This window comes from Raphanus sativus, chromosome 8, assembly GCF_000801105.2.
Source record: "Raphanus sativus cultivar WK10039 chromosome 8, ASM80110v3, whole genome shotgun sequence".
Taxonomy (NCBI): Eukaryota; Viridiplantae; Streptophyta; class Magnoliopsida; order Brassicales; family Brassicaceae; genus Raphanus; species Raphanus sativus.
In genome coordinates, this window is record NC_079518.1 from 21,601,244 (window position 1) to 21,619,314 (window position 18,071).

The following is an 18,071-nucleotide window of genomic DNA, read 5'->3' on the forward strand; positions in this document are numbered from 1 at the left end:
TATTTTTATCTTAAATTAATATTTTATTTACTTTCATCATATTATGCTGATGTGTCACTCTTTCATTTTCTTTCACTTACATCTTCATTCTATTTATTTAAAACATTTTTTACCCTAGAACAATAATTTTTATTACCATTGGTACAACTTGTGCTTTAAAGCATTCACTCAGTAATAATATGCTCCATGCGCGGAGTGAATAAACTAAAAAAGATTCTAATTTTTAGTCTATAAATATTTGAAAAGTAAAAGTACGGATCACATATGTAACATTTTATATAATGACATATAAAGCTAAATTGACTATGTTTATATAAGGTAAATTAAATTTTGTAAAAAAGATTGTGTTATTGGTTAAGTGTAATCGAAGCTTTAGTCCCCGAAAGTAAATCTATTTAAATATTTGGAAATGTGTAATCGCATAATTATTTAAATATTTGGAAAGAATACAGCTTTGTATATTTAACCATAAAAATTTCAAATCTTAGGTGACTATCATATAGTCAAACAGCGTGTTTCATTTTTTTGTTTTATTTTAGCCCCTTAATTTCTATCCGTTAATACGCAGAACCCTCCGTCTACAGTGTTATGATTTATGGATGGAAACTATTAACCCAGAACGCTGCGTTTCATTTTTTATTGCACAAAACAACACGTCTTTCTCCCGACGACACAGAGAGCCATGAAACTCAAAATCTCCAAATCGAAAAGTTAGGGTTTCAGCTATTCAGAGAGAAATCGAGTGGGTAAATGTGAACGGTTTTGGTCATGTAGTGTACTAGGAAGATTGATTCGTCTCTGTCCGTCGACTGATCATTACTTGGATATTATTTACAGGGTGAAGACTGTGATAGTGTGGACGTAAGAGTCGTAACATCGATGGATATGGCACCAGGAATACCTAGAAACTGCCAGTGTGGAGCTGCAAGCATTGTGTTAACATCAGCAATAAGTCGCAATCCATGAAGAAAATAAGATGTCATGTATGAGTTATGTCTGTTTGATGGGTTTTTTGTAAGACAATTTCATTGCATTAGTAGTTATCGATTGTAACATCCAAAAGACAAGTAGCAGAAACACTAACTGAAACATCAAACAACACCACTAAACCTATGTATTTCAACATCCAAAAAGATAATATTCTTCTTGCTATAAAAAAAACAGATACACTAGTACACCAGTGCAACACTGCTCTACGTTTGGTCATTCGATTGGTTCTTCAGTGATTTTTTGTTTCTTGAATGGTCTTCCACGAGGTATGCTAGAGGTCTTAGGCACCCGGCTCGAGTTGACATTTACGCCTGTTGTTTCCGGTTTGTTGACAATTGCTACATGTCTAAACAATAAAATAAATCAATCAGTTCATGTCACACAATAAAACAAGTGAAGGACGGTCTATACCATGACAAGGAATTAGTGGAACCGACTTTGCTGGTTTAGGCACCAGCTCTTGTGGACATGTCCGTATGTTATGACCCGTTTGTAAGCAGTTGCTACATGTCTGCATCAGAAATGAATATTAATAAGGATGTATAAGAGAGTATATTTGTATTATAGAAGGATTACCACAATAGATTTTTGAGAATTTTGAGAGCTTTGAGAAGTCTGAGAAGCTGCCTAGGATGGATGTTCGACTCGGTCATTGTTCTTGGGTCTTCTTGGCATGATCCTATCTGGTGGAGGCATGATAACAATATCACTATGAGTTTTTCATAGCTCCATACCATTCACTGGAAACAGAAGTGAGCTGTAACAAAAGCTTCCATTTCTCGACAGGAAACCAATCCAAAACCACAGACTCTGGAAGCTTCGTCTCCTTATACTCAGCATACAAAGCACACATTATGTGACAGCACGGAATACCACTCACATCGTACTCCCTGCAAGAACAACTAGTCCTATCTCGAACATGTACCACATACGTGTTTTTCCCATGATCTAATTCATAAAACCCTCTAACATTTGACATTGGTATACACCACTTCAAACTCTTTTTCTGATTCTCTATTATAGCCAAAGCCTAGGTGTAATACTGCTCGTTACACTTTCCATCTCTTTCAGCTTTATCAAATTACTTTCCATGATATGTCGTCTTATGTCTTCAAGCAATGCAACAGTCAGCTTTTCATGAGCTTCTTGCAGGACAACATTGTAAATTTCACTGATGTTATTCTCAACAGAAGCAGACTTCGGAATATCACTAAAAATGCTCTGCAATTATTGTTAAAAATATTAACCAGATATCATATCAAAAATTTTGAAAAAATAATTAGTAATCAAAAAGAATTTCCTTACCCAGACCAATTAGAACCAACAGTCTTCTTCAGTTCCTCATAAGCCTCAATTTAAATGGTCTTCATCATCTCAAGTTGTTTTTTGAACACTTGTTCATTATATGCACGTGCACATGCAAAGGTCTCATTTGCTTGTACCTTTTCTACAAGTTGGCGAATATGTATCTAGTACACATCCTATGTTCCGCATAAGGCAACATGTTTTTGATAGCATAAATTAACCCCTTTTGCTGATCTGATGAGAAGGCTACACCACTACCTTCTCCCAAGTCCAAATCTTCTCGCAACAGATCCATAAACCACTCCCAATATACTTTATTTTCCACTGGTACAACAGCCCATGCAATGATATACATAGCATCATTTGGATCTCTTCCCAGAGCAGTCAGCAGTTGTCCTTTCATTCGACCTTTCAAGAATTTACCATCCAAATGGATCACTCTATGACATGATCACTAATGATGTGTTTCATAATCTGTCTTGGACTTTGATATTTTGTCTTTGTTACCCGCAGACCATTCAGACGTAATCTCTGTATTATTTGCTCAGTCGAAAGTTTTGGATTTGTCCTAAACTCATTGATAAAATCTGCAGCTATCTTCGGTTCGGTGTAGAGATCGACAACACCAACAGGAGAAAAGCTCTGGGATCCTTCCATTGATCTCACTACCATTTTGTCAGAATGGCTGTTTATTAATGCATATAATCGCCACTTGAAACAATCTTGAACACAAACAGCTAATACTTTTTTTCCTCTCAGACATCTTAAAATGTATATTCACCTTCTCTCCCACAACATATTTCTATATTATCTCCCTACACTTCTCTTTTGAAACAAACTCCTGCCCTACAAAGAAGTCTATCCTAGCGCCATCATCATCATCATCTAATCCATCGCTCTCCACATAATCATCACGATAAAAATCAAGATATGGGTCATCTTCTCTAACCACATACAGATTCAAGGATATTACCTCTACTGAACCTCTAATCATCTCTGTAACATCACTATCACCATACTATTCCTTACGATTCTCACCAACTACTCCATTTTGGAAGTAAGAAAATTTATTCATATTTTCTGAAAACCCAGCATCCATCACCATGTTTTTTACATCGCTACACTCGGCTCTTCGTAATCAATTCAAAGACATCTTGTCCGACCTCCATTGTACGATCCATCACCTTGATCCATACACCTCTTGATATAATAATTTGTGTCCTACACCTCTTGATATAATACTTTCACCGTTTTATGCTTTTCAAATACAATAACATGAATATTAAAAATGACCGAAACATAAAAAAGTATTAAAAATGAACGGCATAAGTAGCTTGCTCATAAACAAATTTACTTGCACTCACTATCTTAATACACAAACTAAAAACTTGCCATTGATTTATTGTCATATTTGTTGGTCTTTGCTGAACATAGTTCACTGGTCTTTTATAAACATATTATACTTGGCTAACATATTATATTGAAATATTTAAATCGTTGCTATGCCAAAAAGTTTACTTGCAGAAGTATCAATGTAATTGCGTTAGGAGATTACCATCTGAATCAGTATATTTATGCATCCTTATAGTTTGAGTTATTGTCAACGTAAAATTGTATTTAAATATCTGAATGATTTCCAGTACTTTAACACCAAAGATTCAACATTTATATTGAATATCTAATTTTTAGCTTTGTCCTAATTACAACGATTTACTTGTAAAAAAATAATGGACGTAAATTGATTTGATATCTTAAATGGAAATTCTTTATACAAATATTCAATGATTTTTTCCTATTTTAGTCACAAAACTTATGAAAAATTAAGTGTTAATTACTATTAAGAAATCTGATTTATATCTGAATATATTTCTCATAAATAACTTATATATTCATTATTCACTATATAAGAGGTCCATTAATTGAAAATTCTCCATAAGCCCATATACATATAGAATTATTTACAAAAAATTATATGTAAAACTAAATTATACATTTACATATTTACAATTACATAAAATAAACATTTTTCTAAATTATCTCATCATGTGCATAGCACATGTCACTAGTCCTAGGCATTCAAGGTTCCAATTCGGTTTTCGTTTTTCTAGTTTATCAAAATCAACCCATTTCGGATTATTTGAAAGTTTGGTTCATGACCAGTTCAGGTTCTATCGGGTTCCGGTCGGGTTAGTAAATCTTCAAAGAACATGTACAACCCAATGTAATTTCGCATTCGGGTCCCAATCGGTTCTTCGGTTTTAAATATCTGATTTATACTTAATTTGTAACCAAAACATAAGTAAAATCGGTTTTATCGGGTTTCAAATACCAAATTTTTACTTTTTGTAACCAAACTATAAGTAAAATCGATTTAAAAATAAGAAAGAAACATCAACCCCGATCATTCAAAATCAAACGAAAGGGAAACATATTTACTGATGAAAAGAAAATCAAATAAATGAAAACATAAAACGAAAAACCATGTTCTCATTAAATGAGAAACATTTTTAATGAAAACAAAATCTAAATCTAAATACTTCAAGATTTAACAGCCACTTTTAACCATCAACCTTCATGTAATAGAACACTCAACCTTCATGTAATAGATAAGTAGATATTCAATATATTTTAATGTATTAATACATATTAGAAATTGAGATCATGTTTGATACAAAATCTTTTTGGGTTACGAATGTTTCGGGTTCTATCGGATATCCATTTAGATTTGGATTTGGTTCGGGTAATACCTATAACCCGAAATACCACAAAACAAAATCCATTCGGTATTTATGTCGGGTTCGGATCGGTTCGGATTCATTTTTATCTTACTTTACCGAGTAAGATGCGATTTGGATTTTCGGGTTTGGTTTATTTGCCGAGTCCTACATGTCACTATCTGGTGTATTGAGTATTGATGAAAGAACAATAGGTATACATTTCGAAAAAATGAAAAATATATACGTAGGAATATCAATGATGCGACAAGGAATAACAAAATGCGTCACGAGTGCATCACCATAAATACATGTAACCGAATTTGGGGTCATTTAGTCTAGTTCTCTGGTTTGTAATTACGGTTTATTTATTTTGTTAGCATAATGTTACAACAGCTCCAGCACTATCACTCGTGCAAGAGTAACCAAAGGAGGAGAAATTTTCTTTTGTTCCACTCTATCTCTCTCACTTGGTTGTGTTCAACATGAAAAAAAGAAATATAAAACAGGGACATATATTTGTTAACAAGGTTTATCCTATCTGTGTGATAGTGTGTATATTTGGAGCCAGATCGATATTGACAATTCACTAAAGAAAAAGAGTACAACTAAGTCTCAGAGGTCAACATACAATAATAGAGATAAAAGGAGCTCACGATGAACCAACTAAAAACTTTATTAAAGAAGAAACTAGGAGTCTTACAGTTTATACCGCACACACTTTTGTAACAACAAAGCCTCTACATCAACAAGAGAGTTTGCTTGTACTCTTTTTCTCATACTTTGGTCCAATGCATCAAACTCTACAGATTAACTAGCTTCCTCAACTCTAGGTTAGTTTAACCGATATTGACCAGAAATCGAATCACCAAAATATATTTACATTTTCCACCTTAATTCAGTTTCCTTCTAATTTTCCGTTCTCTTCTTCACTTAGCAAATTGTATTTACTGCGTGTGAAAGATATCGATCTATCTTAGCTTCTCTTCGTGGTATTGAATCGTTGACTCGTTCGTTGTTTCCCGTACAGGTTCGCGACTCCTCTACGAGTTTGATCGAGATCGATTCGAGACTAAGCGAAAGAACTAAGAACGCAACGCAAGCACGAAGTTTTAGAGTTCCCTGTCAAACGACGAGATACGTCTCCTTCAGGGCGGCACCTGGTAATTCACTAGATCTCTTCTCTGTGTTTACAAGATGATCTCTCTCGCTTTCAAGCTCAAGATCAATCTACAACTTGTTATACAGATAAGATAAAGACGATGAGGTTGTTACATAGTAGTAATACTCTACGACGCACTACACCAAGTCTTCATTAAGCGATGGGCCTTCGCATCAAGTCTTTCCCGGCCCAGACTACTTCAACTTCTCATTTGGGTCACGGCCCAACAATCCTCATGCGCTGGATCAAGCTCCACACTTCTCACAATCTCCACCTTGGAGTCGACTTCCTCCGCCGCATGACGAACCGTAGTCTCCACGAACCTTCATGGACTTGTTCGTGCTTATCGCTTGCCGCCCTGGATCTCTGGTTCTTTTGTCCTCACTTCGAACCCTCCGACTTCAATCAATCGCCGATATCAGTCACCTCCGCCTCTCTGACTCCCGAGACGAATCTGCTTCTCAGTCGCTGTCTCAGTTCCAACACCGACTGTGCTCCACCCTTTCATCAAGCTTCCATGACGCCTAGCTTTGCTAAGCATCCTTCGAACTTCTCTTCAGGTAATACCTTTGTTAACATATCAGCAGGATTCACTGACGTGTGAATCTTCCGTAGCTCTACAATTCCATCTGCAATTATGTCTCTGATGAAATTGTACTTCGTCGCTATGTGCTTAGTCTTCTCTCGGTAGACAAAGTTTCTTGCTAGGTAGATAGCACTCTGAGAGTCGCAATGAACTTCTACTGCTCCACTGTTTAGCTTCAGCTCCTCACATATTCCTTTTAACCAGATACCCTCTCGAACTGCATCTGACAGTGCCATGTATTCTGCTTCTGTAGTGGACAAAGCCACTACCTTCTGCAGCGACGACCTCCAGCTCACCGTGTTACCACCAACAGTATAAATGTATCCAGTGATAGACCTGCTGCAATCTCTGTCAGTAGCATAGTCCGAATCGCAGTACCCTCGAATCTTGAAGTCTTCTCCCTTTTTGAAAGATAAGTTCACCTTCAACGCTCCTCTAATATATCGCATTATCCATTTCACAGCTGACCAATGCTCCCTTCCAGGTTGACTCATGTAACGACATCCCATTCCAACAGCGTAAGCAAGGTCCGGTCTGGAACCAACCATGGCATACATAAGGCTTCCCACCGCGCTTGAATAAGGTACATCCTCCATAGCTTTAGCTTCTTCTAGCTTCTTCTCCTTGGCAACTGCTTATAGCTTGAACTGCGAACCTAGAGGTGTACTGACTTGCTTGCAATCCCACATGCTGAACATCTTTAGAACTTTTGCAAGATATTCATTCTGTGATAGCGTTAGGGTGCCATTCTTCCTGTCTCGAATGATATCCATCCCTAGGATTCTTTGAGCTCTCCCTAGATCCTTCATCTCGAATTCAGCACTCAGCTGATCCTTAAGCCGCTGAATCCTCTCCAACTCCTTAGATGCTATAAGCATATCGTCCACATATAGTAGAAGATACACCATGTCCTCCACGTCTGATCCTTTAAGATAGACGCAAGGATCGTACTCACTTCGTAGGAAACCCTGTTTCACCATAAACGTGTGAAACCTGTAGTTCCATTCTCGTGGTGACTGCTTCAGTCCATAGAGGGACTTTCTCAATAGGCACACCATCTTCTCCTTTCCTTTCTCTATGTACCCTTCTGGCTGTTCCATGTAGACTCTCTCCTTTAGGACTCCATGTAGAAAGGCTGTTTTAACATCTAGTTGCTCCAACTCTAAGTCGTACTGAACCACCGACGCCAGTAACAAACGAATAGACACGTGTTTCACCACTGGTGCAAACACTTCGTTATAGTCTATGCCTTCCGTCTGAGCGTAGCCTTTCGCTACTAGCCTCCCCTTATGTCTCGGATCCTCTACGCCTGGTATGCCTGGTTTGTATTTGTACAGCCATCTGCAGCCAATGACTTTACAATCCTTTGGTCTTTCAGCATAATCCATGTATGGTTCTTCCTCAAAGATGTCATCTCTTCGTCTGATGCATTCTTCCAAAGTTTTCTCTCTTTACTTTCCATAGCTTCCTTGTAGCTCTTAGGTTCCTCTACTTCCACATCCTCTGCACTAGCCGGTGCATACGCTAAGAAATCCGCATCTTCAAACTTAGATGGTGGCCGAATCGTCCTTCTTTCTCTGTCTCTGGCTAACCAGTATGATCCAATCTCGGTTTCTTCTGCTATTCCTGTTGCCACCTCCTCTGAGTCTGACTCCTGATTTTCACTTTCTGACTCGCTTCCTGTCAAAACTCCCTCTTCCTGATGATGCTCCGCACTGTCCTGTCCCGAAGAAACTCCACCTTCATTTGAAGGTTCATCATCGTAGAACTCCTCTAGATTGCTTCTGAATGTAACCGTCTTCTTAGGTGGTGAACTCTCCTTGCTTTCTGAACCACTCTTATCCTGTTGTATATCCTTGAACAATTTCGTTTCATCGAATATCACATCTTTGCTCACCATAACCTTCTCTTCATCCAACAACCATACTCTGTAGCCCTTGACACCTTGTGCATATCCTAAGAAAATCCCCTTAGCTGCCCTAGGACTGGTCTTTTCTTTTACTTGATGCACGTACGCCACACAACCAAAACTCTTCAAGTGATCGTATCTCGGTTTTGAACCTGACCATCTCTCTTCAGGGATATCGAATGATATTGATGCATTTGGTGACCTGTTGATGAGGTACACGGCAGTTGAGGCAGCCTCTGCCCAGTAGCTTCCATCCAACCCAGTCTCCACTAGCATGGACCTAACTTTATCCATAATACTTCGATTCATCCTCTCTGAGATCCCGTTCTGCTGAGGTGTGTAGGAGCAGGTCTTGTGATGTTTAATCCCCGAGTCACTGCAGAGCTTGTCCATTTGTTGATTGCAGAACTCTAGCCCATTGTCAGTCCTCAGGAACTTGATCTTCCTTCCCTTTTGATTTTCCACCAATGCTTTCCACTCTGCAAAACATCGAAACACTTCATCTTTAGTTTTCAAGAAATAAATCCAAACCTTTTTAGAATAATCATCTGTAAAGGTAAGGAAGTAATGAGCCCCTGTTAAGCTCGAAACCGTATTAGGAGATCCCCAAAGATCTGTATGCACATATTCCAGCACTTCCTTTGAGAAATGCTTAGCTCTCTGGAACTTCTGCTTATGTGATTTTCCCATTGCACATCCTTCACAAAAGCTGAGCGTTCCAATGTCTTTATCTCCTAAGTAGCCTTTTCTTGCCAGTAGTTGCATCGATCGTATGTTCATGTGAGCCAGCCTTGAGTGCCATTGCTTTGTTCTGTCAATCGAGTTGGTTGCAGAGTTGGCTTCTGCTCTCCTCACAGTTCCTTGAAGGTAGTACAAGCCGTTAATGTAGGTTCCTGTGATCACTTTCTTCTCTCCTTTGAAGAACTCTATCTTGTAGTCCTTGCCTCTGTAGCTACATCCTGAGCTTTCCAGTTGACCGTATGATATAAGATTTCTCCCCATCTCTGGCACGAATCTTACATTCTTCAAGACTAGAACTGAGCCATCACTATTGTCTATAGTGATGCTCCCCATTCCTTTCACCATGCAGAACGTATTGTTTCCCATCATCACTTTATTTCCGTCTTGTTCCACAAAGTCTGTCAGCAGCTCTCTTCGTGGTGTGATGTGGAATGTGCAACCAGAGTCTAGTACCCACTCATTTTCAGAGACGTATAGACTTGCTGTTAGGACAAGAGACCTGGTAGATTTAGAGCCACGTTTGCTGAGTTCCCATTCTTAGGATGCTCAGAGTTCTGTTCGCTCTGGGCAATCTCTCTTCCAGTGTGTATCACTTCCACAAACCCAACACGTCTTGTCTGGCTTTCCATTTCCCTTTCCTCTTGACTTTGATCTTGCATGTCCTTTAGACCTGTTCTGCCATGGCTTTGAATTTCCACCTTCGTTTCTTCCTCTTGACCTTCCTCTTGACTCCGTGTAGAGGCCTTCAGATTGCTTTGACTTAGTTGATATTCCCTTTTGCTTAAGCTCCACCTCCTTGGAGTAAGCTGATGCCATTACTTCGCTCACGGTAAGCGTGTCCTTCCCAGTGCCATACTGCAGTGTATGAACTAATGGTTCATAGACTGGCGGTAAGCTTGAGGTAGCTGAATCGCCTGGTCTTCATCTGATATGGTCACCTTGATGCTAGCTAGATCATCAATCAGCTTCAGAAACAAATCAAAATTTTCTTCCATCGATTTGTCCTCCTCCCTTTTGTAGCAGGAAAACTTCTTCTTGAGGTAGATCCTGTTTGGTAGCGACTTGGTTTGATAGTCCTTCTCCAATGCTTTCCACATGCTCAAGGCAGTCGTCTCGTGCATGATCTTCCTTAGAATCACGTCACTCAAGCATACGCTAAGTAGGCTTCTGACGCGTAGGTCCTTCTCTGCTTTCTTGACGTCCTTCTTTACGTCAACTTCGTCGTCATCATCCGCCTTTTGTCCATCAGATGTTGACGTAGTTTCCTCCTTGAGGACCGATAGTAAGCCTTGAATCTCTAACTGAGCCAGCATCTTGAACTTCCATAAGCCGAAATCTCCCTTCCCATCGAACTTCTCGATCTCAAACTTTCCTCGCGTAGGATCCATCTTCTCGATGACCCTCGCTTGCGTGTACCTGTTACCTGCAGATAACACACGCAATCACCAGTACACTTGTATACATTCCAAGACTGTGATCTTAAAACTAGTATCTCAAACTTGTTATAAGATCTGATTCTTAGAGATAAGAGTACTTCCTTTGTAGATCAAGTAGATCCGTATGATTGCTTCACTTGCTTGCAACGATCCGATCGAATCACTCCTTGTTTGAACCTGACTCTGATACCGATTGTGAAAGATATCGATCTATCTTAGCTTCTCTTCGTGGTATTGAATCGTTGACTCGTTCGTTGTTTCCCGTACAGGTTCGCGACTCCTCTACGAGTTTGATCGAGATCGATTCGAGACTAAGCGAAAGAACTAAGAACGCAATGCAAGCACGAAGTTTTAGAGTTTCTTGTCAAACGACGAGGTACGTCTCCTTCAGAGCGGCACCTGGTAATTCACTAGATCTCTTCTCTGTGTTTACAAGATGAGCTCTCTCGCTTTCAAGCTCAAGATCAATCTACAACTTGTTATACAGATAAGATAAAGACGATGAGGTTGTTACAGAGTAGTAATACTCTACGACGCACTACACCAAGTCTTCATTAAGCAATGGGCCTTCGCATCAAGTCTTTCCTAGCCCAGACTACTTCAACTTCTCATTTGGGTCACGGCCCAACAATCCTCATGCACTGGATCGAGCTCCACACTTCTCACACTGCGGATATAACATCTGACATTAGATGAACTTCATCTTAACATACCCAGCTTTAGAAAACCTTCAAACATGAAAATCTTTTGAACCATGCTTCAATCTTCAGACCCGGTCCTGAAGTTTTATGGACTGGAAGATAGAAAAACATTTTGGGCTACTAGTAAATATCTCTATTTTTTTTTAACAAGTTATTAAATGTACGAAAGTAAGTTCGAACGCACATATACTGGAGATGTGCGAGCACTAATCTCGTAACTAGAATTCTTGTTTGTTCTTTAGGCGCTTTAGGTGTTATGTTTTTTTTCATGTTAAGAGTTAAATTATGTCCGAGTCTTTGAACTTGGTTTAGCCTCTCATACTTAATGAATGACTCACATGTTATTTACCTTTCTTTCTTCTTCATTTCAGATGAGTCTGTACTATCGGCCATTTTCATCTGAACTTTATTTGGAGTTTATGATGATGTGGAGATCAGTTATGAGATATTCTTGGTGATACCGTTTTCTAGAGAGGATGAAACGGTTTTACAACTTTTTTTCCATATACACCATCTTGTTTCAATTGTTATTTTCACTTCTATTTCTATCAGTACTTCCATGTATAATTCAAAATTCTATATAACAATACTTCTCTTTATGTCAAATCGAAACCATAGATAAAGCACATGTATTCACCGCTAGAAGTAGTGATTTGTTCGGTTTTATGAGGAGATGTAGGTGCGGTTTTGATTGTAACGTCTGTGAATTTCATCTCAATGGAAGTACACGTGTCCATATTTGTAATAGTTTCCCCAAAAAGAAGACAAAAATCTTTAAAGTGTCCACCGAAACAGAAAGCATAAATAGCGGGAGAGAAGCAAAGCTTCAGCATATAAAACGAAGATAAGAAAACATACATCACTATTACTCCATGATGATGAAGCACAAAGCCAACATGGCAATGGTGTTTGTACAGATTATACGCAGGAATGCCATTGCTCTCAAAAGTGGCCATCTCTCAAGGGACCAACCCTTTTGTCTTTGTTTTCTACCGACAAGCCTTCGCTGCTCTGGCGTTGTCCCCTTTCGCATTCTTCCTTGAAAGGTTGTCCCTTTTCTGTTACTTTAACTCATCCGTTTAACATCATAAGAAAAAAAAAGCACCATGTCATGTTCTTCAATGAACATGATTTAGTCGTTAGCCTGATCCTATCACTACGAATGGCACTGGACATATATATTCTCATATTCATAGTATGTTTTTTTTTCAGCGCCAAATCATCCCCTCTGTCCTTCTTCTTGCTGCTGAAAATTTTCATGATCTCCTTATGCGGGTATGCATGTCTTGTGTATTTCTACTAGTTGAAAATTTTCCAAGTTAATACTATTTGATCAATCATGTCACGTACATGATTGTCTAACAAACTATATTGATGTTGATAAAATTTAATTCAGACTCACGCTAAGTCTTAACCTCTTCTATGTGGCCATCGACAACACCACTGCCACCTTTGCAGCAGCAACCACCAACGCCATTCCCTCTATCACCTTCGTATTGGCTTTTCTTTTCAGGTAACCACACTAATGCTTCTATCCTTATATTCGTTTATTTTATGCTTGTCAGCTTGTGTAGATCAAAGAATTTCAAAAAACAATCTCAGGGGAGGGGCATACTTTAGTTTAGTTTCATATAATTCATGATAAAAGCTAAAGAATCGTAATCAAACAAAATCTTTTAAATCACTTTAATGTATTTTACTAATTCTTTTAATATTCCTAAAGCAAATATCGATTAAAAAAATAATCCAGTCCTTTTTTCTTGCCAACTAAAAATCAAAACTTTATCTTGTAAGAACTTTTCTTGCCACTCAACTTTAATATTTATATATGAAATAAAATTATTTTGTAAGATACAAATATATGTTGGCATTTTTTTTACAAAAAAATATTTGTTGGTTAAAATATATTAATTATCAGAACCTATTTGGTAGCTGTTTTCAGACCCTATTTTCCACTGTGGAAAAACATATCAAGTAAATTATTGACAAATAAACTTTTAAGTAATTCTATAGATCTTTTATCTATATTACTTTTAATTTTCTCAAACACACGTGGTAGAGACACCGATATAAGTTGTCTATAGTACAGTTTAAACCAATAGAACTCAGTTGATAAATTTCCAACTCAACCTAACCTGAATTGACCCAATTACTTTTGAAGATTAGAGACGGTGACGTTAAAGAAGTCATACGGACTGGCGAAAGTATTTGGTTCGATGGTAGGTATGTTGGGCGCACTAGTGTTCGCATTTGTGAAAGGGCCAAGTTTGATCAATCATGACAGCAACAAGACCATTCCAAACAAGGCCATTCCATCAACAAAAAATTCAGTAAAAGGATCCATCACTATGCTTGCCGCCAATACCTGCTGGTGTTTGTGGATTGTATTGCAGGTACGCCACTCACTCACTGTCACTAGTTGCGTACAGCGTACTCATTCTCCCATTCTATTTTATTATTAATTGCTCGACATATTGAGTTATCGCATTACTGTTCACTACGAAAACAATAATATTATATGATATGAGTTCTAGACTTCTAGTCATCTAAATAAATTTCTAGTTATATATGTGTTCTACACATCTCAAGATCATGGCAAGATTTTTTCTTATATAATAAGTAATATGATTACAGGATCATATCTTGCCAAAAAAAATACAGATAAAAAAAATAAAAGATTATTTTTATTACATGTATTTTCTTGAAATAAAATCAATTTTAAAGTATGGTAAAACAAATATCACATAATTCTACTGTGACGAGTCACTATACTATATAATATCCTCCATATAGTAAAGAAGGAGCATTATTAATAAGCAATCTAAATATGTAAATTATTTACAAAATTACCATTATCCTTAATTATGTATCAGTTTTATAGATCTTCTTACATTTCTTAACTAAAAATTCATCTTTTACTAGACTATTTACAAAAAAAATCATTGGTCTTACGTACTGTACATGTTATTATTATTAATTTTGGTGTAATGCTTTTTTAATATTGGGTTTCCGAATTTAGATCCGTGATGAACAAATTATTTACTTAGAAAAGTTATACAATGGAGTAACACCTCTCAAAACTTTTACTTAAACACTGAAAAGTCCAAGTTTTGTACTCGAAAATTTTGTACAAAGAGTTTTGTAATCTTTTTATAAGAAGTTTCAGTAAACCCAACTATAGTTCTGATTACGTAGCTTTCTTCGTCAAGAGAAACTTTTTATCACTGCAACATTGATACTTTATGAACAGTTGCATTTTTTAAACAATGACTAAAACAATTGTGTTTAAAACTTATTTGTGTATTGTTCTGGATCGCAAGAGTTATTTTACTGATCTACAAGGTTTTCAATTAGTCAAGGTTCCAAGTCATTGGATCCAAAAGTAACTATGTGCCATCGTAACCATTTTATTGATCTACAAGCGATGTGAGTTTTGTTTACTATTGATTGTGTTTTTATATATTTAACTAAAATCACTATATACAAATATAATAGTACTATATACAAATATGTTATATGTATTATCCTGTTTACTTGGAATACTGGCCAAATATATATACGAGAATTGAATGACACTATTAAATACATACCAAAATCTGCAAAGCTTTTATAGTACATGTACTCCAAACTCTGCAAAGTCTTTAATATATTTTTAGTTATAAGCCAAAATTAAAACTTGACCCGCTTCCCCGGCGGGTGTTTGATTTAATTTGTATTCAACGTAAATTCATAAACCGCTGGTTTTATAAAAGTATCTCATATATATATTTTGTAATTTACATATAGAGTAGAATATATTGTTTTATAATAATGATTATTTATTTGTACATAATGTTATATTAAAAGTTTTATAACTTTATGCAATTTTATGTAATTATACTATTCATATATTAACCAGTTATTTTGTTAATTTATTTTAAAATTTCTGCAGAAAAAATAACAACATGATAACTCCACGCATCATAAACTCCCTAATAGCGTAATACCAGTTTAATTAACATAATGCATATTTTCTGAAAATTGAACTCTTAATTTTTTATATTTGAATAAAACTAAATAAAGTAATACTATATTTATAAATAGTTTTATATAACATACACTATATATTTCGAGATTTTGTAAATCATAAAAAGATATAGTGGCTAAATGTGTAAATAAAAAATATTTAATCTGTTACATATGTTTCCAAACAATTCTCATTTCTTTTGCTATCTAACTTTCCAAACGCATATTCTATAAATAAGAAAGAAATGCAATGGCTAAATATAAAAATAAAAAATATATTTAATCTGTTATCCGTGTTTCCAAATAATTCTCATTTAATCTGCTATTTATGTTTTCAAACGCATAATCTGTAAATAAAAAAGAAATGCACTAGCTAAATGTATAAATAAAAAAAAATATTAATCTGCTACCATATTTCCAAACAATTTATATTTAATCTTCTATCCAACTTTCCAAACAATACCAAAAGGTAATTCAGTTTTAGTAATATAGGTATTTAAAATTTACCAACTGAAAAATTGTAATGTAATACTTCAATTTTAAATAAAATTACAATTATCTAACATAAATACTTTTTCTAAATTTTCACCCCGTGCAACGAGTCACTACCTGTGATAATATTATACGGAAAATCACTTATTTTCGGGTTGCCAACACATTTTCCAAATTTTTACGTATGGGTACCTACTAAAGAAGTCCTGATGTGTATACGTAATTTTTGGTACACTTTTACGGAAAAAAAAACATCCTTTTTGCTCTAATTGTGTGTTTTAAATGGATTTAGTGATGTAAAAAGTAAAAAAAAAAATGTCAAAATTTTATCAGTTCTAAAAAGACGCATATAAATTTAGTTATGATTTACATATTACTAGGAACCGGTCCTTGTCTATTTTGGGAAAGAAAAAATTTTGAGTCAAAGCTGAAATTGTATTTATCATTGATAAGTAACCAACAACTGAACAACACATGCGTATAAGTAGGTAAACATAAGTACAAGATTATATTTCGTGTAGATACGCCACGTTATGTAATAAATAGTATGGGTAAACTGATTATAAGAACTGAAAAAATCATTATCTATTATATATTATGAAAGAGATAGATGACAAATGATAAATTCAAGTCTATAGGTTCAATGTTCATGACACCCCCACTCGAAAATTTAATGTTCGTTAATATTTTCATCAATGGACATTTTTATTTAATCTAAGAAAAATATCCATTAATCCTCAAAAAAAATTGTGTTGTTAGAGCAAGGTGATGAAAGAATACACAGCTAAGTTGCGACTGGTAACACTTCAATGCGTCTTCAGTTGTATGCAAACCGCAGTTTGGGCACTCGCAGTGAATAGAAGTCCATCAGTTTGGAAGATCGAATTTGGCTTACCTCTTCTATCAATGGCTTATTGTGTATGTCTACCTAATTTTATCGCTGATCTTTAGATAATATATTAATATGGAAACTCTTCCTTCTACACAAACTTAAACAGGGAATTATGGTAACTGGATTCACATATTGGTTACAAGTATGGGCTATAGAGAAGAAAGGACCAGTATTCACTGCACTCTACACTCCTTTAGCTCTCATCATTACATGCATCGTCTCGTCTTTCCTTTTTAAGGAAACCCTCTATCTTGGAAGGTTTGTGGGTTTCTTCCCAAGAATATTGTAATTTATATATTATATCAATATATGTTGTAATGTGTTTGTTTAATCTTGGGGATACAACTGGAGCAGTGTTTGTGGAGCCTTTCTGTTGGTGTGTGGACTATACATTGGTCTTTGGGGTAAAACTAAAGAAGACGAAGAACAAAAATATGGTGAGAAGCAAATCCTACAAGAGACTAAAGGAGAGATGATTGTCTAATATTCCGTCTCTATGCACTTTGTCCCAACTATCACCATTATCAATAATGTCCGCGTGTAATCATGAATGTGGAGTTTTTCCCTCCTTCTTTCTTATCTTCGGCGATTTTTTTTATTGGTGAGAAAATTGTTTGAAAATATTGTCGGGTCAGTATTTCGCAGAAGAAAATTTGTAGAAATTAGGCTATTTTATAATACAAATGTTATCCTTAAAAATTCGTAAAGGAAAGGAAAATATCAAATAAATTACTTAGTAAGATACGATCCGTGTGAGCCAGACGTAATGCAGAACAATAAGTGGTTAGCAAAAGACAACATATCAACAAGATTCGATTATATTCTCATTTCATTACGACATCACATATAATTCACCACATTCCCAAACATGCATCATCGCATCCACGATTCAACTCAGTGGGTGCACCATATCAACCTTACCAGATGCCTTGTCGCTCTTAATCGCTTTCACTGCTCGTTTGATTTTTGAGTCAAATCCGTTTTTCTTCAAACTTGCATTCATTCCATCCGTGACTCGACTCTGCATTCCATCCAGTAACTTTTCTGCAACCAAATGGCTTAAACAGATTGTTAAAATAGTTCATTGCAGTCTTTCTTTTGCTTTCCTCATAAATATGCTTGGTGCCTCCATTATTAA

At 36.1% G+C, this 18,071-nt stretch overlaps 3 protein-coding genes across 3 annotated transcripts; 1 reads left to right on the plus strand and 2 right to left on the minus strand.

Annotated features, from left to right (window-relative positions):
• Positions 1 to 6,678: 6,678 nt before the first annotated feature.
• On the minus strand, positions 6,679 to 7,353 carry LOC130499063 (secreted RxLR effector protein 161-like). The gene has a single exon (XM_056992967.1). It carries the CDS (start codon positions 7,351 to 7,353, stop codon positions 6,679 to 6,681), a length of 675 nt encoding a protein of 224 aa, XP_056848947.1.
• Positions 7,354 to 10,276: 2,923 nt separating this feature from the next.
• Positions 10,277 to 11,599, minus strand: LOC130499064 (uncharacterized). Its single transcript, XM_056992968.1, has 2 exons — positions 11,557 to 11,599; positions 10,277 to 10,830 (listed from the first exon to the last, which is right to left on the minus strand). Exons 1-2 carry the CDS (start codon positions 11,597 to 11,599, stop codon positions 10,277 to 10,279), a joined length of 597 nt encoding a protein of 198 aa, XP_056848948.1.
• An 817-nt stretch (positions 11,600 to 12,416) lies between these two features.
• LOC108820263 (WAT1-related protein At1g43650-like) lies at positions 12,417 to 17,613 on the plus strand. The gene is given in 8 exon segments (XM_056991659.1): positions 12,417 to 12,463; positions 12,465 to 12,590; positions 12,757 to 12,819; positions 12,941 to 13,057; positions 13,706 to 13,937; positions 16,801 to 16,959; positions 17,040 to 17,191; positions 17,288 to 17,613. Coding segments are annotated over 8 exon segments (1,026 nt in total). The 3' UTR covers positions 17,418 to 17,613.
• The last annotated feature ends 458 nt before the right edge of the window (positions 17,614 to 18,071 follow it).

Excerpts from the sequence above, each read along its gene's own strand:
- LOC130499063 (XM_056992967.1), bottom strand. The coding sequence starts at position 7,353 with ATGGAGGATGTACCTTATTCAAGCGCGGTGGGAAGCCTTATGTATGCC.
- LOC130499064 (XM_056992968.1), bottom strand. The coding sequence starts at position 11,599 with ATGGTTCAAAAGATTTTCATGTTTGAAGGTTTTCTAAAGCTGG. Across the intron at positions 10,831-11,556 it reads TGAAGGTTTTCTAAAGCTGG|GTAACAGGTACACGCAAGCG; the intron begins GTATGTTAAGAT and ends TGTTATCTGCAG.